The following is a 25806-nucleotide window of genomic DNA, read 5'->3' as shown; positions in this document are numbered from 1 at the left end:
CTCCACTCAAAGCGATTGACAGGTAATGGGGATCCCCTCCACCACCACCAGTGTGCAGCCCCATTTGGGTGATGCGACGGCAGCCATAGTGCACCAGTACGCTCCCCACACACCAGCTATCCGCAGGGAGGAGAACAGTGTAATGAAACCAATTCAGAGATGGGGATTATTAGGAGGCCATGACTGGTAAGGGCCAATGGGAAATTTGGCCAGGACACCAGGGTTACACCCCTACTCTTTTCAGGAAATGCCCTGGGATCTTTAATGACCACAGAGAGTCAGGACCTTGGTTTTACGTCTCATCCGAAGAATGGCGCCTTTTTACAGTATAGTGTTCCAGTCACTATACTGGGGAATTAGGACCCATATGGACCGCGGGGTGAGCGCCCCCTGCTGGCCCCACTAACACCTCTTCCGGCAGCAACCTTAGCTTTTCCCAGGAGGTCTCCCATCCAGGTGCTGACCAGGCTCACACCTGGGCTGCCAGTGGTGAGTTGCAGGGAGATATGGCTGCATAGTCGCACACAGGCAGGTGCTCACACACCATTACTGCCCACAGTCCTGCAGAGCTCCCCCTCATGCCCCTGTGCTGCGCTCCCCACAGAAACTGGGGACCTTTGGGCCGCTGCGCTGCGGAGAGATGTACGCGCTGGACCGGCTGCTGAGAGAGGCCCACAGTCTGGAGCTCATCCACCGAGTCGTGGAGGGCTGTGCTGGCCAGGTCACTGCCCCGGAGGAGGGTAGGTAGAGTTGTGCAGGGATCTGTGCCAGCCAGCTGCTGGACTGCTGCTGTGTCGGGAAGAGGGTTTAAGGGCACTGAACCTGCAGGTTTTAACAGCCTGTTTTAATTGTTCTTTGTAGGTTTTATAAGGACAAAATACTGGAATCATTTACAAGATTAACAAAAAGCTAGCTGACTGACCTCAAGAAAAATTCATACAAATACAAAATCCCAGATCACTTAAAATAAATCTCCTTTGTGTGTGATTCAACACAAACGTGATTTTGTTTTGGAAATGCAGAACTGTAGGCTGCAGGAGAACTGAAAAACTTTGCTCAGCTGTTAACTAATTTGGGCAGATTAGAGCTGATGTGATTCGCTAGAATGAAGTCCTCAGCTTTTAAAAGCAGCGCTCTGGAATCGACAGCCCCCACAGGAAGCTGAAAACCCCATTGTCAGTAAGCTATGAGCGTGCAGGTGGACCATGGCAGGCTCAGGCCCTATAGATCTTATAGATGGTCTTATAGATCTCTGGTCTTATAGATCTCTTATAGATGGTCTTATAGATCTCTTATCTTATAGATGGTCTTATAGATCTCTTATCGCCAGACTCTGACGGTCTCTCTCCCTCTCCCCTCCCCAGTGGTGCCACAGCTGGAGACCTGTGACGGTGCCCTGGCCTTCTGGAAGCAGTGCACAGACTGTGACAACGTCTTCACCACCTCTGCTGACACCTTCCTGCACACCCTGAGCTCGGCGTTCAGTGCCAGGCTACCGGAGCGCTGTGCCAGCCTGGCAGACACTGGTAAGACAGCGGGGAGAGCCAGGCCAGTGCCCGTTAGGAAACCCGTTAGGAGCAGATTTCAGATGAGCGCAGGACGAGCACGGGCGAAAGGAATTGCCCAGGCCTTGCCAGCGAGGCGGGTGGTTAACGCTCTGGCCGCTGCCGTTGTATCCCAGTGTTCCTGCGGCTGGCGGAGCGCGTGCTGGACCGGAAGCTGCCCAGGCGGGCGGGCAGCGGAGGCAGGGGGACTCTGACGCTCTTCCAGTTCTGGAGCTACCTGGAGGCGGAGGGCGTCACGGCGCTGGGCACGCACGTGGCCGATCTCGCGGAGGAGGGTGAGCCGCAGGGAGTGTGCGGGCGGGGGTCTCCAGCCCCGCTCCGGGGGCACTCTGAACACGTTGCTCTTATAGGATGCAGACACAGATCTAAAACACCTGTTACTGGAAGATCAGGACCACTTGCCGTTGCAGTGCTTCAATAAAAGGAGCACAGGTCCTGCAGGGCTGAAAGATATTCTGGTTTTTTTCCCAAATGCTCTCTAGATTACTTCATTGAAACACCACCTGTTTTGACTGATCACAGTTAAATTATTTTAGGCCTTTAGGAATTGATGATTTAAAGACTGCCTGTAAAACCCCACAGGACAGAGCTCTCCTGGTGTAAGGAGAATGGGCTATGTGCCAGTATCATGTGTAAGATCACAGACGCACAAGCATATCCACAGAAGTGGTTTAAGTGTTTCAGCCTTATTTTGGTTTTCATTTGGTCTAATATGCTATGGACTTGATTGGTCTAAATCGCCAGTTCTCAGGTCTTCAGATACCCTGTGCCTCTCTTAGAGCAAGGGTGGTTACTGTGCCACCCAAGAGAAATTGTCGTAGTATTAAGCTTATCGCTACAAATGACACATTTTTAAATTCATGATAACTGGAGGTTAATCAAACACATTTAGAGAGGCGATTGCTGGATTAATTGTGGAATCATTTCAAATTTTCCACTTTTGGTTCTGCTTCATTGATGAAAGGATATACCCCTTAAACTGGTTGTTGTACTTTAACATCCGGACTTTATCTACAGTACTGATTCTCTGCCCTGCTGACTGGATGTCCTGTCCGTTCTCCCCTGTCTCTCTACCCGTTACCCACAGTGTGGCTGGTGCAGAGCCTGCAGTCGGGGGACCAGGATGCACTGCTGAAGGCCCTGAAGAGACCGCCTGAGTCGAGCCTGCAGAGGGAAGGGCTGCAGGCTGTCAGTCGGCTGCTGCAGGATCCCAGGGGCAAGGTGTGCAACGCTGCCTCTGGCCTCCTGCGCAACCTGGCTGAACATCCCCAGCACAGAGAGAGGGTGAGAGAGATGTCCCCTGTCAGTATCAGCTGTGTCAAGACCGTGCTTTTCACAAACATCCAAATGCTCATAAAGAAAATTTATTTCAATAAATTTGCAAATCCCTGTCCACCTCCTGTCCTGTGCTTCTAGGATAGACTCCAGGTTTGCTGTGACTCTTACCAGGAATTAATGGGTTTCTGATGGTGGTGGGTTAAATGCAAGTCCCCCAGTACTGAAGACTGTGGCTGCAGCAGGGTTAACTGGCTTTGTGCTAGGATACGGTGCCTTTTTCTGCAAGACATTTAATGTTTCATACGTTTCCCGTCAGGCCCTGGTGTGCTGTCTGGAGCTGCTGGAGGATGACCGAGCAGAGACACGGGTTGCAGGCTGTAAGGCTCTTGCGTGTCTCAAGGTGGGTCTGAAACCGCTGCCGCTGGATTCTCCAGCTCTCGAATTCAGAAAAGGCCTTTCCAGTATGATCGTGACACACTGGGCTGCTGCTGATGGCTTTAGAATGAATTTGCCTCAGTAGCATGTGGTATTAATGTTGACATCTGCCGGGCGGATTCTTTCTCAGTTTCTGTCTCTGGGATTTGGCTGGGATTTCCTGCAGGGCCCGAGCTCTCCCTGCGGGGCACGCTGAGGATTCTGACAAGGGATACTGTGTAGTAATGAAAACAGTTGAGCCTCAGCAGCACAGATTGGGAGTTGTTAGCTGACACTGTAAGAAATGCAGGTACGCACCCCCCTAAACCGCCCCACCTCGCTGCTTTGTCTGTCAGGCTAAAGAAAGCATCGACCAGCTGGCGTATCTGTGCCAGACAGACAAGGAGGACGTGAGGGACGCAGCCAAGCAGACTCTACTGTCATTTGGTGAGTGGAGCTGGTGCCTGTGTGGACCCAGTGAGTATGCGCTGGAACTGGAAGTGTTAAAACTGGAATGATGCACCGGGTAGTCATTTGCTAGGTGTTAAGTTGAACATCGTAAAAGAGAAAATATTTTTTCCCCCCAGAGATGCAGGGATGTGGCATCGACTTTGTATTCAGGAAGTGAACATAGGGGGAGTTCTTGCTATTTTTTTGTTTAATAACTTTCTGACAGAACAACATGTTTCTGTGCTCTGAGCACAGTGCGTGTAGATATACTGCTTATAATGCGTTGTGCTGAAAATGTGCGGACCTCCAGAAAGTGCCAGAAACAGTGCAGAAATGTAGTAGATGGAGTGCGTGGGGCAGAAAGCGAAGAGGTTGAGTTCAAGTGCGATAGCAGCCCCTCAGCGCAGGCGGGAGGCTGGAGACTGACTCCCACTCTGTGCGCTCTGTCTAGGGCACGAGGGGAAGCAGGCCTACCGGCACGTGGAGGAGAGCCAGGATGGGGTCCCCCGGCTCTTTGCCCCGGGGGCCATGGCCAGCACAGCCTTCTAGAGCCCCCCCCCGGAGCCCAGCACACCCTCCCCCCCCCAGGCCCGGGCCTGTCGGTGCCTGTGGCAGCAGCGACGCACGTGCACGATGGAGGGTGCCAGTACTGAGCGACGTCAACGAGGAAGGAAGCGCGCGAATGGGAACACGGCGGCGTCGAGTCCCGCTGGGAGGCGCGTTAGTAGCTGGGGTGTGCCCTGGCAGAGCAGGACACGGCGCCTCCCTCTGTGATTCAGCTGCTGGAATAATGGGACAAACACCGACAGGGCGGGGGGCACTGAAGTCTCCCCGGAACGCCTGTCGAGACACCTGCAAGGGAAGACGATGCTGGTGACCTGGGCTTTCCTGCCTGGAATGTTCTTCTGACAAAATCCCTGAAGCTCCCGACGAGCTTCCGGGTGCGCAGGGCGTGAGTCCGAAGGGTTCCCCGGGGTGAGTGGGGGGGAAAGGGGGGTGGCCCCAACAGCCTGCCCCCTTTATTAACGGAGAGCTTTTCACGGACTTGAGAAGAGAGACGCCAGGAGCTCTATGCTGCCCGTTCAATAACTCAGGGGGAAAATAACCGAGAAAGTGAACACAGTGCCACAGATCTCTAAAGTAATATAATTTGTGAGTAAAATATTTGTTTTAATTTCTACTGAATTGCAAACGGATGTTATTTTGGTTTGTAAGGAAAGTGTCAAGAGCCCAGGTAGCTGATCGGATTGTCAGGCTGCTGGCGGTGATTGCAGTGGACCTGTAGGGGATGTGTTTACTGTCGGGCCACGACAGTTCTGACAACCCGAGCAAGATGGAAGCGCCTGTCCAGTTTGAGACCTCTGGTTTCAGGTTCTCCCGACTGTCGCTTTCCATCTCCGTCTGGAGCCAGCCTGCCTGTTGTTCCGATGCGTGTTTGCAGAGTGATTTTTCTTGGCACATCATCATCATCATCTGCAGGACACAATCCCCAAGATCTCTTGACGGCGCAAGTCACACGTGCGGTTGGGAATCTTCACGAGCCGTTGTGTTGTGGGACTTCCTTTGGCAACGGAAGCCACATCAGTCCAAGTGCCTGGAGGAACAGTGGAGAGCAATTTCGATTAAATGAGGAAAAAAAAAAAGACAATTTATTTAAAATGGTGTTGCAGTGAAATGCAGGTGAGCTGCATCGAAAATGAAAGTATATTGCTATATTTTATATTATGACTTCCTGATTGTGAAATATGAAAGATTTAAAATGATTTACTTTCGAGTTTGTTTTCTATAAAAGATATATATTGTCTGTCGAAGATCTTGCCTGAAATAAAGTTTAAAAATATCTAAATATAAAGAAAGATATTGAACACAGTGTCTGGTGGATTTTGTTGGTTTCAACAACCCCAGGGGGAGAGTCTGGTCGCTAACGGACAAGGTACCAGCATTTGTCCCAGGGGTTCCCTTTTAATGTCCGACAACTCCAGGTGTGTTGGTGGGTACGGGGTAACCACTGCACACCAGATGAACTGGGAAAGATGAGGGCACTGAAGCTGAAGATACACCTCATGTATCTAATAACCCACATGTTGAACGAGCCAGAAAGATTAACAAAGAAGTCCTCCACCCCCACGACTTTCGTTCAGTCATTTCTGCTTCTAGTCTTTGTGTCTTTTGAACCTGGAAGAATCCAGCTCAAACTCTCGTACTTTCCACTGTGGGTGAGCAATGTTGCGCAAGCAGTAAATCAGAAAAATGAGAGCTTTCGATGTTTACACTATTGTAAAAGAAATGAGTGTTTTGCATTAGTTAAAACGTTTTAGCTTTTTACAAACACTCCCAAGATCAGTGCAGGAGAGAGACTTCTGACGTTTTCCTTGTTTCCTTGTTCTGCTGCTGTTGCTTCGGTTTCACTGCGGTTTTTCTCAAATTCCTGTCAGGCACTGACCCGCGTGTGATCAGAACCAGAACAGAGAGGTTCTAAAACATCCCAGACCAGCTCGATGGGCTGATTGATTGATCAATGACGTTTATTTCTGGTACAACTGCAACTGAAGAGTTAAACGCCTAATCAAGGTGGGCAGTCATCCAAAAAGCTGAAAATCATGTACCATGTGTGTGTGTTTGGGACTTTTGAGAAAGAGATGGTGTTTATCTGAAAATAATAATCGCTATACCTGGAAAATTGATATATATAAATACAATATAAAATTGCGTCTCCCCAGCCATCCCAAATGCACACATGCACAATTAGGAGGCTGACTGACTCGCCTGCTCCAAGCCCTCTGAGAAAAATGACGACAGGTCCAATGTTCTTTATCATTCGGAATTTATTAAATCGTCTTCCTGTCTGACAAAAGGTGGAAACTTCCTGCAACAGACGTGTTTTTTTTATCATAAGTATGCTTTATTTAGGCAGTTTATGAAGAAACACGCGCTTTTAATAACTTCCTGACTCCATGTGAAAATCATACAAGCAAACGAGAACAGCCCAGCACGATCTCGAAAAAATACATGATGATGACAGACTGCTACCTCACGAAAGTTTGCGGGGACAACTATAGAAAGCTTTGCTTTAGACGCTCCACGCAGCCGCACTCCCCAAACCACGGCCGCCATTTTGTATGAACTGTCATGGTAAAAGAACTCGGAGCGTTTCTTTACAAAACAAACACGCCCCTTCCTTTTCATTGGTTTAACGGCCCAGCTGTATCTCAACGCCAATTGGTTAACGTACGCCCGTCCCCCCGCCCCCTTGGTTTTGAATCATTTTGGCGGGTGCCTCACACACCGCGCCAGTCTACAAAACCAATTCAAAAACACAGGGGGCGGGGTGATCGTACACTAACCAATCACAAAGCAGGAGCCGCAGCCACATTCATCCAATGACAAGAGTCGGGCACGTTTCCAGTCAACCAATCCCGGAAGAGGGGGTGGGTCTGTATTGTCAGGACGCTGAATTGAAAACAGCCTGCGGTTTTCCCTGATTGGAAAAGTTTGGGAGTCATGGTTTAATGTTAAAGCGAAAGAGGATTCAAAAACAGGGCCCAAGAGCTTCGCTTGAATTTTAGAGCAGAATAAAAGGAGAAGTCCAGCCAAAACGGCGCTACTCTGTCAAAAGGGAGGATTTTTTGCAGGAGCTCTATTCGGCCGCTAGGTGGCACGGCGGGGCTCCTGGCTTCTGCCTCCCTCTTTCATTAATGGAAATCGATTAAATAATGTAAGATTAATGTTCAACATTTCGCTTTTTAAGGTCGTAATTAACGGGTATTTTGCCATTGATGGATTTTCGTTGTTTTGGGGGTACGTTTAGGTCAGGCGCCCATTTCTTTCTTTTTTTGTTTCCTCTTTAGAGAGGGGTATAATCTGTTTCAGAGAAGAAGGCGGCACCGACACACTCAATTGCCGAGTTTGCTCGGATTGTTTCTGCTTCGTGTTTTTTTTTTCTGCGTTGGTTTAGGATTTCTGCGGGTACCCATCCTCCACCCCGCCGTCCGGATTGAAAAAGAAGAGTTTTCTGTCATTGTGTAGTTAATAGCAGAAGTGATCAACGGGAATATCCTGCGTGTTCAAATACAGTTATGTCGAGCGCGTCATTATTTTCTGATGCGAGGCATTGCAACTGAGGTGATGGCTTAATGTATTGGCAACACACTTAACGCGTTTTTTTCACGTCTTCCTTTACTTTTTATTCTCTTCCTTTTCAGCATGCACGTTGACGCAGATCCCCGTTAAAACCTCTTGTTTACGCCTCAGATACGTTTTTAATGACGTGACGCACCTTTAAAACTTGCTTTTGGTCGTTTGTTTCCCCAGTTACTGTAAACACTAAACCTCAGCTGATCACGAAACAATGTGAGCTGAGTCTCACTTTACACCACTCAGCCCGGGTTCAAATCTCAGGTCCTACTTCATTTACCTCATCGGTGTATGTTAGTGATTGTATCTACAGTTTCGCCAGTAGAGTACAGGTTAAATTATAAAGGAACTGTGAGCACATTTTCTGTTGTTGTTTTGCAAGGGTGCTTTAAAAGCAGCTAGAGTGACCTTTAATTTAGTGCTGCTGGAAACCCCCGTGCTTTGGTACCTGGTACAGTGTATCTGTGCCACTTTCACCTTCTGACATTGCCCAGAAATGACCGTAATGAATTTTCCTAAAAGGTTTCTTCTGAAAGAAGTTTTATTGCAAGGAAACAGTAAAAACACACCGTTGAACAGAGTTAACTTCATATCATTGGCTTTCCCGTTGTCAAATACCATGCACAGTAATGTCACAGACTGCACATGGTGGCAGGTTATGTTAGATTAGATAGACGAAGTTCATGACAAACTATCATAGTTATAGGACAGCTTCACAGCTGCTGTGAAATCCTGGAGAGTCTCACAGCAGGAATCGCTGCAGGCAAGCAGATAGATGTTGCCAGCTATGTATGCACACATAGAAGTCACCCTGTCAGAGGAGTTTTTCCTAATGGCAAAATCTACAAACTATGTTAGTATAAGAACTGCTTCTGCTAGGGGCAGCACAGTGGCCAGCGTTGCTATCGTAGGTTCAATTGCAGACCTGGGGTGCTGTCTGTGTGGAGTTTGTATGTTCTCCCTGTGTTTGCATGGGTTTCCTCCAGGTGCTTCGGTTTCCTCCCACACTTCAAAAACGTACAGGAAGTTGATTGGCTTCTGGGAAAATAGGCCCTGGTGTGAGTGTGTGCATGTCTTGTTCATCTCTGTGTGCTATCCAGGGTGTACCCCGCCCAGCGCACGCTGCTTGCAGGGATAGACTCTGGCTCCCCTTGACTGCGGTTAGAAAATGGATGGATGGGAACTAGTGCATGTTACAGGTTGAGAGAGACGAACAAAAATGCAAACTCTGCAGCAGTGCTGTAAATAGGGCATTACGTGTTAAGTGAGACAATCTGCCATTGAATCTGTTTGAAGTGCCCAGAAACTAACAGATAGGTAAGGGAACGTAACTGTCATAAGACTGAAAGTGTTTTTAATGTGAAACAGTTTTCACAGTTTTTCACTCCACTGTTTTCCTCCTTGGTTCCTATCAATTAGACATTTACTTTCAAAGACAGTATGGCCAATTTAGATTTAAAACACAAAAAAAGTGCCTCTCTGAACATTTTCTGTGATGGTTTTTCTACACAGGCAGTGTATTACTTAGAAGGGGGGCAGTTCTTTTACTCTTAAGCAGTCAAGGGATCAAGGTAAGATCCTTGACTTTAGTTCTTAGGTGAGTGATTTGTATTTTACTTGTTCCTAAAACAATAGTGACATTTTCTTGGAGTTTAAGATCGTTTTAAAGGCTTTTCTGGATGTTTTGATCGAGTAGGCTCTGTTGTCTTTTGCTGTGTGGTGCTGGCATTTGAATCCACTTCAGTGTTGGCTCTGTTAATGCTAAGCCAGCTAAAACAGTGTCCGTGTTGAAGTAAATCACTAGTAAATCACATTGCTGTGGACTGCACCTGATTTATAGTAGTATTAGAAAGATATTGCCAGGTAATCATTTCCTCTGTACTAAATTTAATATTCTAAACAAGGAAATCATTTTTCACACCCCAAAGATGCAGCAATGTACCATAATTTGTGTATGAATGAGGGGAGCAGAATTGTAGTGTTTGTTGTGGGGGATGTTGTTACTATCATTGGCAGTTACTTTAAATAAAGTACTTGGTATGTGACAAAAAAACATATACCATAAAGAGTGCAGGATTAGTAAAATATGATAGTAGATTGTTAGTGCAGAAGGTCGGTGTGAGGTTGGGTCATGAGTCCTGCTGGGTGCCGTCTGTCTCATGGACGCATAGAGAGGAGAAATGACATGTGACTATGTTGTTCCTCCCTGGTGGGGGGTTGTGGGTTGGGGGGCACAACCTTCCGGTTACCTAGAGGAGACCAGGAGTGATATCACTGGCACCGGAGTTCAGTCACCAATACACACGCACGCAGACAGCAGTAAGCTACACGTGTATAATGATGAGAAGAATGTCAACCGAGAAATAAAATAGCATATGTATATGGTGGCGAACAACGAACACTCAGCAGTTTTCCATCCATAGTTCAAACACTTGCTGTTTCATTCAGGAGTGTTGTTCCTTAGCATAACCTAATACTGAGCTCATAAAAACGTCAGGCTCTGTTTGATTGAAAACTACCAAGATGAGTTGATTAAGATCAGATTGCTTTATTAGCCATATACAATTTCTTGCATTAGGAAATTGTCTTTTCACAGACCCCAGCTTGCTGCCCCTGAGACACATAGGCAGGGAGAGAAGCTTGGTGTCAGAGCACAGGGTCAGCCATTTATACAGCACCTCTGGAGCAGTTGGGGTTAAGGGCCTTGCTCAGGGGCCCAACGGAGTAGGATTCCTCTGCCGGACACAGGATTTGAACCAGCAACCTTCCAGCCACAGGCACAGAGCCACCACTCCACCCTCAGAATCATTGTTGTCAAACACATGATTTTTTTTTCACTTCAGAACAGAAATTCTGCCTGGGCAAATATTGTTGCTGTTGGTGTGAGTAAAGCTGGAGAATGGAGAATGAGGTCCTGTGATTCAAGTCAGTTATATATTTACAGCCAGCAGCTATAACACTCTACAATGCACAACCGGCAATCCACTGAAGGCAAGCAGGTGTGAGCCTGGCCAGTATCTGGTTGGAAACCTCCTGGGAAAAATTAAGGTTGCTGCTGAAGGGGAGTTATTGGGACCAGTAGGGGGCGCTCACCTGGGGTCTAATGCCCCAGTATAGTGACAGGGTCACTACTTTGTAAATAAGTGTAGGTGCTGTCCTTTGGATGAGACATAAAACAGAGGTCCTGACTCTCCGTGGTTATTAAAAATCCAAGGTCCTTTCTCAAAAAGGGTTTTACCCCAGTGTCCTGGCCAAATTTCCCATTGGCCTTTACCAATCATGGCCTCCTAATAATCCCCATCTATAAATTGGCTTCATCACTCTGCTCTCCTCCCCATTGATAGTTGATGTGTGGTGAGTAGACTAGTGCACTGGTGTACTGGGTGAGGCTGCACACTGGTGGTGGAGGGGAGTCCCCATTACTTGTCAAGCACTTTGAGTGGAGTGTCCAGAAAAAGTGCTATAGAAGTGTCAGGAATTATTATCATTAACAATCACTAGACTAGAGAAGCTGGGAAACTGACTCTGTGAGGGACAGGCCACATCCTGGAAGGCACATGAGCCTGGACAGTCACATCCGTCTCATCCATTCACGCAATCATTTTTTGATTACAGTGGCAACAGCCCAAGACATTCCAGGAAGAAATAACCCCTGTATCAGCAGAATGACTGTAGCTCGCCGTCCGCATGAAAAGGATCTCTGTCCCTGAAGGCCTGAGTAAGGAGTGATGTATTGTTAAGACGAGTAACAAAATTGCCGTCTTCTGTGAGCTAGAGAAGATCTGGGGTGGCAGCACAGAGAGTGGCAGAGTGTCTTATTCACAGACGAATGCTGATTTCCCCTTGACAGACCAGATGGAAGAAGTCATGGCAAAAGTAATGCAAGCTGCATACATACTGTACCACTCAGGCAATGGAGCTGTGATGATGCAGCGTGGTATTGCCTTTAACACAAGATTTTGCCTTTGGTGTGGACAGGGAGCAACCTCACTGCGTAGTGATACACTGACAAAGTCCTTGAGCCAACAGTTTTCCCAAGAGTTTTTTTACAAGCCCACCCAGATGAGTCGATTTGCAGCAGGACAGGGCCAGACCACACAGTGCCAGGATTACAATGGCATGGCTGCAATGTTGGGGTCTAGCCCTGGCCAGCCTTATCACCCATCTTCAGTCTGGTACAGCACTTGTAGGACCAGCTTGCCAGTGCCATCAACAGGAGACGCCCACGGCTGGCCATCCTGCACCAGCTGGCTGCAGCTGCACAGGAAGAGCGGTGCAACATCCCACAGCAGTCTGTACAGAGACTGATCAGGTCTGTGCGTCAGCACTGCCAGCATTGTGTTAATGCCCAGGGAGGATATACAGGATATTACTGTCTGTATTTTTGTTACAATTCCCTTGATTTTGTTTGATATCTGTGCTGAAAATTATTAAATGTATTTGACATGGGTGTTTTTTGTTCACTTGTGTTTTTGTTAATTACTGCAGCAGTGCATTAGGCATTGTAGGAGATGCTACAAATGCATTTAGGAATCTTCAGTGGCTTGTCTTATCTTTCTAGTCAAGACCTTCTTCACAGTTGTTTTAGCTCTTGAGTTTTTTTTCTTTTTCTCCTATACAGATGTTAAAAGAGAATGATCTACTAATTACAGTGTTTATGTATTGTTCCCGATCACATGCTTGTACAATCTACATGTGTTATACATTTCAGTAAGAAGGGAGAGTAATTAGGGACGTTTTTTTCTGAACAGTTATGTTATTTGAATAATTATTACAATAACCTTATTTACCATGCAAATCGGTTGATGACTTGAGTTAGTTATGTGGATGATTTTCAACCAGGGTTCTCAAGACTGTCCAGGGGGACCCCACATTTCCTTGTACCCCCAATTAACCCTTTCAATTTCCTTTGATGGCAACTACGGGGCTCTCTGTTTCTCTGAATATGAGTGTTTATACTAATTGGAAACCAACTTGGTTTGGATCTTCCGGAAATAAAAAAATAAAAATAAAATGGGTTAAATCACACACACACGTTTTATCAAGCGTGGTTTAATTGGGAAGTTTTCTTTTCAGAAACACCTGCTTGTACAGTCCTAACTTTTTGACTCCGTATAAGAGACACGCAAGCAAACACCACACTGCACACAGAGCCAGCCTCGGAGAAAGGCAGACACCGCCCTCCCCTCCGCTCTCGAGCAGCCAGGGTATGACGCCATGACGCCCCAATTCAAAAGTAGCGCCCTGCTCCGCCAATCCCCACAATGCCCTGTTCTCACCCCTCCCCTCTCCCCCCGCCCTGGGCGAACCGCTCCGCGCAGGCGCACTCCCCAGCTCCAGGCCGCCATTTTGTGCAGAGCCTACTCTGCTAAAGCGGGAGAGGATTAAAACGGCCGTAGGAGAAGGGCGCATTTCTTCGTCGTCGCTGGCAGAACCCAGACCAGGTCCTGGGCTTTCGCTCGAATTTTAGGAGAGAATAAACCGAGAAATCCAGGTAAAACGGCGTTACTTTTCCAAAAAGGGGGGATTTTTGCAGGAGCTTTATTCGGCCTCTAGGTGTCACGATGGGGCTCCTGGTCCTGGCGGCTGGCGGGGGGTGTTTGTCTCCCTCTATCGTTATTGAAAATTTAGGAAAAAAACATTTATAACCCAGAAGTTCGGGATAATGTTCAAGTATTTCGCCTTTTAAGGTCCTATTGAACGGATATTTTGCCATGGATGGATTTTGAAAGGCTTCGCTGTTTTGGGGGTATGTTTAGGCCAAGGCGTCCATTTTCTTTTTTTCTTTGTTTCCTCTTTAGAGAGAGAGAGAGGGAAACCCGCGGCTCGTGGGGATAACTGATTCCAGAGAAGAAGGCGACACCGACACACACTCAATCGCCGCTTTTGCGCGGATTATTTCGGCCTCGGCTCGGGCGAGCGACCGATTCCGGCGTCGGAAAGGTGGTTTTTCCTGCGTTGGTTTAGGATTTCTGCGGGTACCCAGTCCTCCTCCTCCCCCCCGCCGTCCTGATTGAAAAACAAAGTCGGTCCAAGAGTTCTTCTTCGGCGGCGGCGGCTGCGAAACCGTTTTCTGTAGTTATTCACCCCCATAATCTTCCTGTTCTAGTCGGGGGAGGCTGCGGTATCTTTAGACAGACTTGTATTTCTGATCCGCAGTCTAACAGGAAATTACCCGAGCGCTTACGAAATCTTTGGCTGTCCAGATAAATAAGTAGCCATATGGTTTAGGGGAGGGAAAGTATATATATATTTGCAAGATGAAGGCTAACGTCGCCTGCCGAATCGGATATCTATGTGCAAAAAAAAAAGTCATGTCATACCCGATCGCTCCTGTACTAGTTAACACGTTATCCCTACTGCTTTTTCCCTCCACCTACCGAAGTTAGGCTGCCGTGTTGCCCTGACAGCCTACTGACCGTTCACGATATTCAAACACACCACCTTTTCCCCCCAGCGAAAGGGTTGTGAACAGTAGAGAGCTCCCTCTACAATTCGCCTGGCACATAAGCATGATATATAAATGGGGATCTCGAATCATGCTCGCCAAAGAAGAAAACTGCGTTTTTATTTGCCGTGCGTTTAATTTCAAAGACTCTTTTATCCTTCCTCACTGCACGCCGTATTTCCTGTCCGAAGTGCTAACCCCTGCAAAAAAAAAACACCCCGTTATAAATAGCCCTTTTTTCATTAATTAGGTACGTTCCGCGTTTTCAAAAAAGTAGGACGTGCTTCGTTTTGTATTTGAAATTCTTATCTTGAAAGCTTCCTTTAACTTGTTATAGTTATTAGGTCACACGCAATCAAATTACCCGCCACCTACGCCAAATAGTTCATATACTACTGTGTGCACTTAACAGCATATCTGAATACTCAATGCGCTTTTAACGATTAATAATCTTCATGGAAGAAAAAAATCGATGTTTAACAAAATATGGTAAGGTATATATTTTACAGTATTGTGCCATCAGTGAAGTGTGGTTTTGCACTGCTAAAGAAGACCTCTCCAGACATCTTTGGATGTTTGAAGTGATAACAGTTCAGTACCTTTATATACCACATACAATTATGAATAGTTAAGCATTTAAAATTATTTAAATAGCAAGCTTTGGTAAATATTTTAATTTTGGCCAAAAGATGGTTTGGCACACCTACAGTACAAACATCTAGAATGTTGTTTGTACTATAAAACTGATGAAAAGAGGTTTTGAAGAATGTTGCTCATGCTTTTTAAACTAAGTAGCAATTAAGAGTATAAACATAACTACTAAGGGAGAATTTGACCATCCTTTGGGAAGCCATTTTGCATGGATACAAATGAGCTTTTTCTTTCATGACAAGTAAATGTGTCATATACTATATATTGAGATAGACTTAAATTCTTTATTGACACTCAAACCGTGATACATGACACAATGTGTCATGGTTAAGTGTGTGCCGGTTTTACCAAGTAGTATCACCCAGAAATGACCATAACCTTTTTTTGTAAAGGTTTCTCTCCAGTTTTATTGAAAGGATACTCAAAAACAAACCATTGAACAGGGTTGATTTCATGTCATTGGCCTTCCCTTCATCAAATACCATGCACAGTAATGTCACAGACCGCACATGCTGGCAGGTTATGTTCAATTAGATAGACGAAGGTCATGACAAACTATTATGGTTATAGGACAGCTTCACAGCTGCTGTGAAATCCTGGAGAGTCTCACAGCAGGAATCGCTGCAGGCAAGCAGATAGATGTTGCCAGCTATGTACGTACACATAGAAGTCACCCTGTCAGAGGAGTGGTGCCCACTAATGGCAAGACTGCAAACTGTGGGAATGCATTTAATAATACCTGTTTCTGCTAGTGCGTGTTACAGTTCGAGACAGGACAACAGCAATGCAAACTCTCCACCAGAACTGTAAATAAGGCGTGACATGTTAAGAGTGATGGCCTGCTGTGTTCTGCTACTGTTTTAAATCCTTCTAAACTAAAGATAGGTGAGGGAAAGCAGAGGTATAAATGACAGTTTTTAATGAAACAGTCTGAACACCCTTCTTCTTCGCAGGTGGAAGTGTAGCTATCTAGCAGGCAGTATTCAGGCAGGCATTTGTCGACAGACGCTGAGGTCAGCCAGCAAGCCACAGAACTAGAAAGATGAAGTTTTCATTAGTAGTGCAGGTAATTTTTTCTTGAAGTTGGACACTATAGAACTATGCTGTAACTCTCCCTGATAAGAATCAATTTTACTTGGAGCCAGTGGTAATATGACTGAGACTGCTAGACTTGGCTCGGTCATGGTGAAGTAAGTTTGTCGTTTTTCATTAACTGCAGAAATGATGTTCCGTCTTTCATTCCGGTAATTGTGTGAAGAGGCTTCACTGTCATTGTGTAAAATGTATCCAGAATTCTGCATTATACCCTGCTGTAGTTTTTGTGCACTGCTTATTTCCATCATAGATCAAGCAAATGAAATATGCTGGCAAAAGGCATATCTGGTAATTCTAGAAAAACTAAGCTTAAAAAGGTACAATTGTAGTAATTTATCATTTTTTTGTTGTTATATGTAAATCCCTTAAAATGCAGTTATTTTCCTTAATTAGTATTATTTCATTAATTATGTTTGAGAAAGAAATTGAGACATTTTGTATTCTTAAGGTGATTTTAAAGCCCAGTTGTTGCTTCTGGACATTTTGGCTTGTCCTAGGTTACTGGAATGTTAGATTATGCAGTCTTGTGGCATGTGGTGGTGATAATGAATAAAACTGAAATCTCACCTTATCAATGTTTTTAATTATCATTCTCCATTAAATGGTATGACGAGAATATAGATTAAATTTATGTTCAAGGGGAAGAAGTTTTTGAAAATGTTAGTTGTGCTTTTTTCAGCTTTCATAATATTACGTCTACAAGTTCAAGGGTAAAAAATGTATTTGAAAATAGACCATAGAACACTTCATATATGGTTCCAGATATTCATGTAACATTTGTTTTAAAGATAGATCGAAGCTGATCAGCAGGATCATTGGTGATGGAGTCAGTTTCAGTGTTTGAATTTGGTTAAAATTTTTAATGTAATGTTTTGCATTTTTGCTTAAGTTTCTGCAGAGTAAATGTTGTAAAGATTTAAAAAGGCTATTACGAAACTAACTGCTTTAGAAATGCGTATCTCCAGATTTCGTGTTCTGTTATGAGTGGTCAGTAAGCTTTGCAGCTGCATTAGAACCCAAAAAAGGTTGCCTGAGCGTTTGCGCTGATCTGTCTGTGTTTGTCTAGGGTATGTCCATGGAAACTGAACCGACTGAACCAGTCGTGGATGAGGGCGATGCCTTCTCCAAGGGGAAGGAACGAAAGACTTACCACAGGAGACGTGAGGGGGGCACAGAGGAGGAGGGCGCAGAGCTGATTCACAGCCAGGCTGACGGGGGTGCAGAAGAGCAGCAGCAACCGGTGGCACCACAGCAGCAGTCTGGGGATGGGGAGATGGTGCAGGACGTGAACGTTAACGTGAATGTCAACAGCAATGTGGAGATGATGGTGATGGAGCAGCTGGACCCCACGTTGCTGCAGATGAAGACAGAGGTGATGGAAACTGCGGTGCACCAGGAGGCCAGCGAGGCCACTGTGGACGACACCCAGATCATCACCCTTCAGGTGGTCAACATGGAGGAGCAGCCCATCAACCTGGGTGAGCTGCAGTTGGTGCAGGTCCCCGTCCCTGTGTCAGTGCCAGTCAGTACTACCACTGTGGATGAGTTGCAGGGCACTTATGAGAACATGCCCAAGGAAGGCGAGCCAGTCATCTGCCATACACTGCCCCTCCCTGAAGGTTTCCAGGTGGTTAAAGTGGGTGCCAATGGTGAGGTGGAGACTGTGGAGCAGGAAGAGCTTCAGCAGCAGCAGCAGCTTCAGCAGCAGCAGCAACAGCAGCAGCAGCAGCAACAGAATGAAGACAGCTCCTGGGCCAAGGATCCAGATTACCAACCCCCAGTCAAGAAGGTGAAGAAGGTCAAGAAGAGCAAGCTGCGCTACAACACGGAGGAGGGCAAGGACATGGATGTGTCCGTGTACGACTTTGAGGAAGAGCAGCAGGAAGGCTTGCTGTCCGAGGTCAACGCAGAGAAGGTGGTGGGCAACATGAAACCTCCCAAACCTACCAAGATTAAAAAGAAAGGTAAGGCTGAGGGATCTGCCAGCTGAGTTTTTTTTTTAAATGACACCTTGAATGAAGTTGCAGCCTTTTGTATAAAACATAAAAGTTGCATTAAAGCACAGTTGCTGGACATTAAAATCAAAGCTGAACTGTATTTGAGAGTGCAACATGCGTAGTTCTTTTTATTTACAGTGTCTTGGAGCTCACAATTTAAAGTGGCAGGTTTCTGAAAGAAGATCAGCCTGCCTACATATAAATTGTTGCGTGTGTCACCGATTGCAGGAGTGAAGAAGACATTCCAGTGTGAGCTCTGTAGCTACACTTGCCCTCGCCGCTCCAACTTGGACCGCCATATGAAGAGCCACACTGACGAAAGGCCACACAAATGTCACCTGTGTGGCAGAGCCTTTAGGACTGTCACGCTTCTTAGAAACCACTTGAACACCCACACAGGTAAGGTGCCTCTCTTCTGTGATTATACGTATACATTTCTAAAACTTCTAAAGAGATGTCACAATTTCCAGCAAAAAAAAATTGGAATTATTTTGCATGCAGTTTCTTTTCTTTTGACGGGCATCTGAGGAAATGAGAACTTGGTGCTTAGATGTGTGCTTTTTTCCCCCCCTTGTCGCTAGGAACCAGGCCGCACAAGTGTCCTGACTGTGACATGGCCTTCGTGACTAGTGGTGAGCTGGTCAGACATCGCCGCTACAAGCACACCCATGAGAAACCATTTAAGTGCTCCATGTGTGACTATGCCAGCGTAGAGGTAAGAGGCTCTTCTGTTGTGTGTAGACACTGGAAGAGAACATTGTTGGCTGATGCCTATGGAGAAGATGTACCATAGTGTGCCTCATGTATTTTTAGATAAAATAGCAGATTAAATTATTTGAAATAATAAATATAAATGTATAAGCCTGTGTTCAATAGAGCATTGAGTGTCCTAATAATTTTGAAGTGATACACTCATGCTGTTTTGTTTCCTTTGTTTAAAATTTTTGCTTTTTGGAACCTCCTAATTTGGTCATAATCTGAGTATCACATTGTCATTCACCTATTATGTATATGTAGCATAACTGAAAGTTTGTCGATAGATGGAATTCGGTTGAAAGGGCATTTAATAGGGAGGTTGCGTTAAAATAGATTGGAGCACCAAATGCTGTACGTTTATAAAACTGCAGTGTTTTTGTTTGTGATTCTTAGGAGTGCAGTAGATATCACAAATCTATCTTTTTTTGCCCAGGAAGTGGAACAGTGGATTGTGTGTTGGTGTTATACAGACCCTGTACTTTTTACCTTGTGTTAGTATCATTCAGTAGTCATTCCCAGTGTTGTAAATGACAAGTTACAATCTAATTGTCAGTGGCTTAACAGTTTAGTTAAACTAATAGAAAACATAATTGAGGGACACCAGGTTTATTCAAACCATGCATTAAATAACTCGTGCAAGGGCTCATGCATTAGATAGCATGCCAGCATTCTTAGGGTCATGTTTGAGGCCCATTTAGCAGGAGCTTCAGTGACCAAGAAGGCCCAGGTTGCTCATATTTCATGGGCAGTGGTGGCTGGAAGCACGTACTCCAGGATTGTGATATCCATTTAGATGTTCAGGTGGGTAGCTGCGTCAGCATGCTTAGGCTGCAAAGGATATCCATGCATATGAAGTGTGAGTCAAGAGGTGAACAACTGCAGATCAGGTGGCTGCATAATTTGACCTGTACTGACAGCCGCCAGCTTTATCAGTGTCCGTTTAAAAAATGTCTGCAGAGCCAGGTACCATAGTCAGGTTGCAGTATGCAAATCGCTCATGGCATCTGGCAGTGCAGGTTTGGAAGTCCAGTAAAATTAGCACAAGCAGGGGAGAATTACGGTCAGATGAATTGTTCTTCACCATGATCTCGACAAATGGATGTGTGATTGTAATCTAAAGAGCTCTACTGGTTTGATGAACCTGATACTTATGTCTCTCAGTCATTAGATCTGAACCCAATCGAGCATTTAAGCAATATTCTGAAACTTCTTCCAAAACGACACTTTCAACCTCCATCATCCAGATGTGTGCTGATGTACTTTCTAATGGAGGAATGGTGCTTGTAAACTATGCAGTACGGCACATATAGGCTATCCCGGCAGCACATGGTGACCCAACGTCTTATTAAATAGCTTTACATTTGTGTTTCCATGTTCTTTTATATACCACCTATATTGGTACAGTATAAAATGTGTACATGTGTCTATGCAGTGAATGCAGTATCCTTGGAAAGCACGACTTTTATGTGTCGAGAGCCTTTTATGCGCTCTAGGTAGAAGGGGGGTTTAAGCAAGTGTGTTTTTCAGGTCAGTAAATTAAAGCGCCACATCCGTTCCCACACCGGAGAGCGTCCATTCCAGTGCAGCTTGTGCAGCTATGCCAGCAGAGACACCTACAAACTGAAGAGACACATGAGGACCCACTCAGGTAACATCCGCCAAGTTCACGATGTTCCACGGTTTCTCTTCAAGAGACTGAATTCAGCGACAGCCCTCTGGATGTGGTACATGTAATTTGCACCACCTGTTGAACACTGTAGAGTCCAAATGATTATAGAGCTTCATTTGAATACTCTGCCTCGTGTGAACAATATTTCTGTACTTATTGCCACTTGGAACACAAAATAACGGTACAGTTTTCAAGCAGTCAGTAAATTAAATTTAGCCAAGGGGAGGCTGAGTATGTATACACTGTTTATAATTAGTTTTAGTTAAGTATACTTTTCACACACCTTGTGTCTATTGAGCTTTGAGTATATATTGAGGTATTCCTCATATTCAACAATAAATCAATAGTGCTTCCAAAGCTGATTTTTTTTCTCTGTCCTGATTTTAGGAGAGAAGCCTTATGAATGCTACATCTGCCATGCTCGCTTCACTCAGAGCGGCACCATGAAGATGCACATTTTGCAGAAGCACACTGAGAACGTGGCCAAATTCCACTGCCCACACTGTGATACTGTTATCGCCAGAAAGAGCGACCTTGGTGAGCTGCAGCTTTGCAGGGTGTAATCTGGGTGAAGGGTGACGTCTAAATGTTGTTTTTTTACCCGTCCATGAGCGTGGATAAAACCTCTTTTTGCTTTACATGACAGATGCATATGGTATTTGAAGTTTGTGGGACTGTTCATTCAATAAAGGGGAATTAATTTAAATTGGTGGGCAGGGTTCAGTTCTAACCCCTGGTTGGTTTCTGTGCATTGTAGGTGTCCATTTGAGGAAGCAGCACTCGTACATTGAGCAGGGCAAGAAGTGCCGTTACTGTGAAGCAGTGTTCCACGAGCGCTACGCTCTCATCCAGCATCAGAAGTCACACAAGAACGAGAAGCGCTTTAAGTGTGACCAGTGCGACTATGCCTGTCGACAGGTACTTTCGGAACAGTGGTTCGGTGATGTCTTTTGTGCTTTTTTTAGTCATTCCAGGATTGTTGATAGCAAGTTGGTATCTTAAATATCATGGACGCCATGAGCCCAGAAATCAAATTGAAGGTGTAGGTTTTCACGTATGGAAGTCTTGGTGGTAAAGAGTGTCAATGCCGTTGCATTCATATAGTCCCTGGGATTGCATCAGTCTACAGTGAATGTGAAATTGAAGCTGGGTAGTCACATGGTAAGGCTCCCCTGTATTTCCAGTTTTCAGTAAGGATTCCCTGTGTTTCTATTTTTTTTATAATTTTCAAACCTTGAAACCAAGTAAACTACAAATTTCAAACTTGGTGTACAATGTTAACTTCCTGTTCAAGATTTACAACTGTTTGTATTTATCGAAATTCGTTCAAAATGATATAATATCTGAATGTACTTGGCCATCTCATGGCTGTTTCAAACAGATAGTACATTAACAAACTGGCTATCAGCCAATCAGGTGTGTTCATACTGTGCCTGTGTTTTTTATATGTTGAGACTGTAAGTCTGTAACAGGCTACTTTAGGTATGAATAATTGGAGGAATAGTAAACTTTAGCAATTATAGTCCATAACTTAATGCATATGATTGGGCATCCAATATACGTTTGACCTGTCCTTGTGGTTAAATGAAACATTAGCTTGTAACGCCCTTATTAGTGTAGATGGGATCATGGATACTGTAGAACACAAATGACAATTCTTATGTGGCTTTGAAGAAAATTGCCTTCTCTGTGACCTCTGACCTTGCCTGAAGGTTATAGGCAAAAAATGTGTAACCTCACAGCCCGTTAGAGTTAATAATTATAATGCATTGTATAGTAAACTATGTGCTGGATTAACAGTGTCCTTGCTTGTCAGCTAAGCTGGTGACTTCTTTAAAGGTCAAATGCAAGACTTACAATGGTAGCTTTTTAACATTTCCACTTCACTTGTGTGCAGGAGCGCCACATGGTCATGCACAAACGTACACACACGGGAGAGAAGCCTTACGCCTGCAGCCATTGTGACAAAACCTTCCGGCAGAAACAACTCCTGGACATGCATTTCAGACGATACCATGACCCCAATTTTGTGCCCACTTCCTTTGTGTGTACCAAGTGTGGTAAAACCTTTACTCGGCGGGTAAGGTTTTGTAAATGTCGTGAATTTTTTTTCCGTTTTGATTTTGAGGGTTTGTCGTTGGTAAATATTAAAGTTTTTTTTTTGACGTAGTTCAGGAACGTCAAAGTTTTTGTTATTGATAACCCCTGAATTGTCGCATGTTGAATTTCCACCTGTACAAATCTTCCAAAAATGGAAAAGCTCATTATGACGGGTGGCCTTTGGCACTCGACCTGTCCTAGATAGTGTCTTATTTTCTGTTCTGTGGTCAGAACACCATGGCCAGGCATGCAGAGAACTGCACCGGGCCTGATTCTGCAGAGGGAGAGAATGGAGGAGCACCAAAGAAGAGCAAAGTTGGAAGGAGGAAGAAAATGCGCAGCAAAAAGGATGATGAGGATGATGACAGTGGTAAGAGACCGAATCCTGATACTTGAAATCTTTTCGCTCCAGCTATTAACAATTCCTGGTGCTTCCATTTCACGTGCTATGTTTATCTCATAACTGTTTTTCCAGTATGTTTCTGATCTGCACTTTCAGTCTCCTTTGTGATGAATTCTGTAAAAGCCAGTAGCATCTAAATAGATGAGGGTTTGCACATGACTGTACTTGGGTTTCAACCCTACTGTGGAAAATATGATTTTGAAAGTAAATTCCAAACAAATTTGGCTCTTTCCTAGCATCAACAGAGTAAGAGTGTTGTATCACTGATGTTACTATCCGCACGCTCTCTCTGCCCCCACCCCCACTCCCACTCCAGAGGATCACGCGGACCCTGAACTGGACGACATTGATGAACAGGATGAGGAGGAACTGCTGGCTACGTCGGAGACCGACGTGGTGGAGATGGAAGAGGCGCCGCCCACTCCCCAGCTGCCCGCCCAGCTCACCCCAGCCAAGAGGAAACGAGGCCGACCCCCCGGCAAGGCCAACGCCCCCAAACCGGCGCCCCGTAAGTTCCTTACATTGTGCCTTCCACGGAACGTCGTGTTAGGGGTCCGTCTGCAAACCCCGAACTATAGCTAGTGATGAGGTTGCTTGCGTAGTGCAGTGCATCATTTTAAAGTTTCACCAGCCTTTTGACTTTTAAAATGTCGTTAATAATAATTGCTTACACTTATATAGCGCTTTTCTGGACACTCCACTCAGAGCGCTTTAGAGTTAATGGGGATTCTCCTCCACCACCACCACCACCACCACCACCAGTGTGCAGCCCCACCTGGATGATGTGACGGCAGCCATAGTGCACCAGTACGCTCCCCACACACCAGCTCTCAGTGGGGAGGTGAACGTGATTTCACAATTTGTATAGAATATTCCAAAATGTAGTCCAGGTTTTCCTCTTGTGATAAACTCAGGGAGTCTGGTGAAGTGTTTCATTTCCTTAAGGGTGGGGGAGCATATCTAAGTTTCTTTTTTCCCCCCACACTGTTCCTTCCACCTCCTAGCAGCGGCCATCATCCAAGTGGAGGACGAGAGTACCGGTACCATTGAGAACATCATTGTGGAGGTGAAGAAGGAGCCGGAGCAAGCCACCGAGGAGGCTGAGAGCGAGGCTGTGCAGCTGCCTGTGGTGGAGGGGGCTCCCAATGGGGACCTGACGCCCGAGATGATCCTGAGTATGATGGACCGATGATGGGAGTCCTGCAGCAAGCTTGTCTGTGCGTCTTTCTCTAACCTCCCCCCCTCCCTCCCTCCCTCTTCTAACCCCACCCTGTGTATTTTTTTAATAGCCTGGGATGTTCGAAAGCAACTTCAACGTGCTGATTTTATTTTTTTCAAATTTTGCCACCATTCACAACCACCGCCACCCCTCTTCTCTTACTCCTTGGCTGAACTTTTTTTTTTGTTGCAGTACATGCTTATTTTTTCAGGCCACTTGATCCTTTGTGTGTGCCGTGAGAGGTCGCTATGTTAAGAATAAGGTTTTTTTTTTAATCGGATGAATGGAGATGTTTTCCTGCTGTGTCATAAATTGTTGCAGATGTACCATGAAAGGTGGGTTGGAGCTGTGGTTAAGCTTTTACAGTGCTCAACCTGATTTTGCAAGATGCTTTGTACAGTCCTGGATATGTATCACTGCTGTAGGGAGAGGGGAGTCTTGTTTTTTGTTTTTTTTTCCTATCAAAGGGATTCCTGTTGTCAGATGTTTGATGAGCCTTGCTTGATTGTGTATTTGACCTACTTATCTTTTACATATTACAGATATACAAAAGTTAAGGGCAATGAGGAATGATGGTATTTGAACAGACTAGAAAATATGGCATTGCAATATTAAAGCCTCCAATATTGCTGTACGAAGCATCTCGGCTAGTTTTGCTTGTAAATATTTTTTCTTTGTTTTTACATTTTAATCTTTTCTAGTCATTTAAGACCTTGTAAATGCTGGAAGAATAGCATTTTAACAGTAGCTTTGGACTTGCGCTGATGAAAGCTGTCTCAATCTGTAGTGTGTAAATGTGCAAATTTACTATTAAATCATGTAGGAATATTTTGCCCTTCCCCCCCTCATGTCCCCCCCTTTTTTTAGCAAAATGCTTGCAGATCATGGAATTCGGATGTTTCAGAGCACACTGTCAAACAACAATGGAGGGCAAATCTTTTTAATTGTAAATTTTTAAAGCAAAGTAGAGGCTGTCACCTCTATATTTTTCTTTTGGAAGAGGAACCTTGTTTTCTTGTTCATGCGAGGACCCATGAGGAACCATAGTTAGAACCCTGACGCCATAAGATTGAGGCTGTAAGTAAACTCCAGGGGTCAGCAATGTGCTTTAAGGGTTTTGAAGAAATGTGAATGGGGTGGGGAAGAATGCTTGTATAAAGTTTGTCATTTGTTAAAATATGTAAGCTTTTACAGAACATCGTTTTTGCTGATTCAGAACGGAAGTTCCTCTATGTATTGCATTTAAATTGCTTTTTTTTGTTTAGCTCTTAAAATTCTAGGTTGATGCATTTTTGTACTTAGCTGTACTGTGTGAATTTTTCGGTGGCCTAAAAGCCAACATTATAAAGACATTTATTAGGGCGGGAGGGTGGGGTAAAAAAAGAGCAGCTGGGATGGAGAATGTATTGCTGTACAGCTAATAAAAAAAAGATTGACCTAAAGTAGTGTCTCGCGTGCTTTGTTTTGAAGTAAGATTTCAAAGAAGTGTCAAATTCACGTAGCCAAACTTGATTTTATTGAAATCCATTGTTGTGGGAGAACATGGATTTAAAGCATTAATTTTTTAAACGTGGGTTTTGCAATGCCCTTCACTCAGGTTAGAACATGCTGCACAACAGAACAGTGA

General features: G+C 45.0%; 2 protein-coding genes across 9 annotated transcripts in view; both read left to right on the top strand.

The window, feature by feature from the left end:
* Positions 1 to 5574, top strand: part of ripor1 (RHO family interacting cell polarization regulator 1) — a 76034-nt gene extending 70460 nt beyond the window's left edge. For 3 of the 4 annotated variants that reach the window (XM_088938925.1, XM_088938924.1, XM_088938923.1), the window contains exons 16-22: positions 605 to 740; positions 1365 to 1526; positions 1682 to 1840; positions 2653 to 2849; positions 3160 to 3243; positions 3614 to 3704; positions 4159 to 5574. In XM_088938925.1, the coding sequence (XP_088795051.1) occupies positions 605 to 740; positions 1365 to 1526; positions 1682 to 1840; positions 2653 to 2849; positions 3160 to 3243; positions 3614 to 3704; positions 4159 to 4256 (927 nt within the window). In that variant the 3' untranslated portion in view covers positions 4257 to 5574. The remainder of the gene's footprint in view (positions 1 to 604; positions 741 to 1364; positions 1527 to 1681; positions 1841 to 2652; positions 2850 to 3159; positions 3244 to 3613; positions 3705 to 4158) is intronic. The other variant, XM_088938926.1, reaches the window with a different exon arrangement.
* A 7319-nt stretch (positions 5575 to 12893) lies between these two features.
* ctcf (CCCTC-binding factor (zinc finger protein)) lies at positions 12894 to 25621 on the top strand. 5 transcript variants are annotated; one of them, XM_088938973.1, is made up of 12 exons: positions 12894 to 13335; positions 13643 to 13784; positions 17102 to 17999; positions 18261 to 18431; positions 18614 to 18747; positions 20316 to 20436; positions 20845 to 20994; positions 21215 to 21375; positions 22355 to 22537; positions 22789 to 22927; positions 23277 to 23468; positions 23965 to 25621. In XM_088938973.1, exons 3-12 carry the CDS (start codon positions 17105 to 17107, stop codon positions 24150 to 24152), a joined length of 2334 nt encoding a protein of 777 aa, XP_088795099.1. In that variant the 5' UTR covers positions 12894 to 13335; positions 13643 to 13784; positions 17102 to 17104; the 3' UTR covers positions 24153 to 25621. The 5 variants fall into 5 exon arrangements, with proteins under 5 accessions (XP_088795099.1, XP_088795100.1, XP_088795096.1 ...); XM_088938974.1 differs by lacking the exon at positions 13643 to 13784 and having other exon boundaries at positions 23968 to 25621; XM_088938970.1 differs by lacking the exon at positions 13643 to 13784.
* The last annotated feature ends 185 nt before the right edge of the window (positions 25622 to 25806 follow it).

This window comes from Atractosteus spatula, chromosome 21, assembly GCF_055471065.1.
Source record: "Atractosteus spatula isolate fAtrSpa1 chromosome 21, fAtrSpa1.hap1, whole genome shotgun sequence".
Lineage (NCBI taxonomy): Eukaryota > Metazoa > Chordata > Actinopteri > Semionotiformes > Lepisosteidae > Atractosteus > Atractosteus spatula.
Note: the sequence above shows the minus strand (reverse complement) of the source record. Positions and strands in the feature narration are given on the sequence as shown.

Coding starts and splice junctions, on each gene's coding strand:
- ctcf (XM_088938970.1), top strand. CDS start 17,105: ATGTCCATGGAAACTGAACCGACTGAACCAGTCGTGGATGAGGGCGAT. Junction 18,000..18,260: donor TACCAAGATTAAAAAGAAAG/GTAAGGCTGAGG, acceptor CACCGATTGCAG/GAGTGAAGAAGACATTCCAG. Junction 20,437..20,844: donor ACACATGAGGACCCACTCAG/GTAACATCCGCC, acceptor TCCTGATTTTAG/GAGAGAAGCCTTATGAATGC.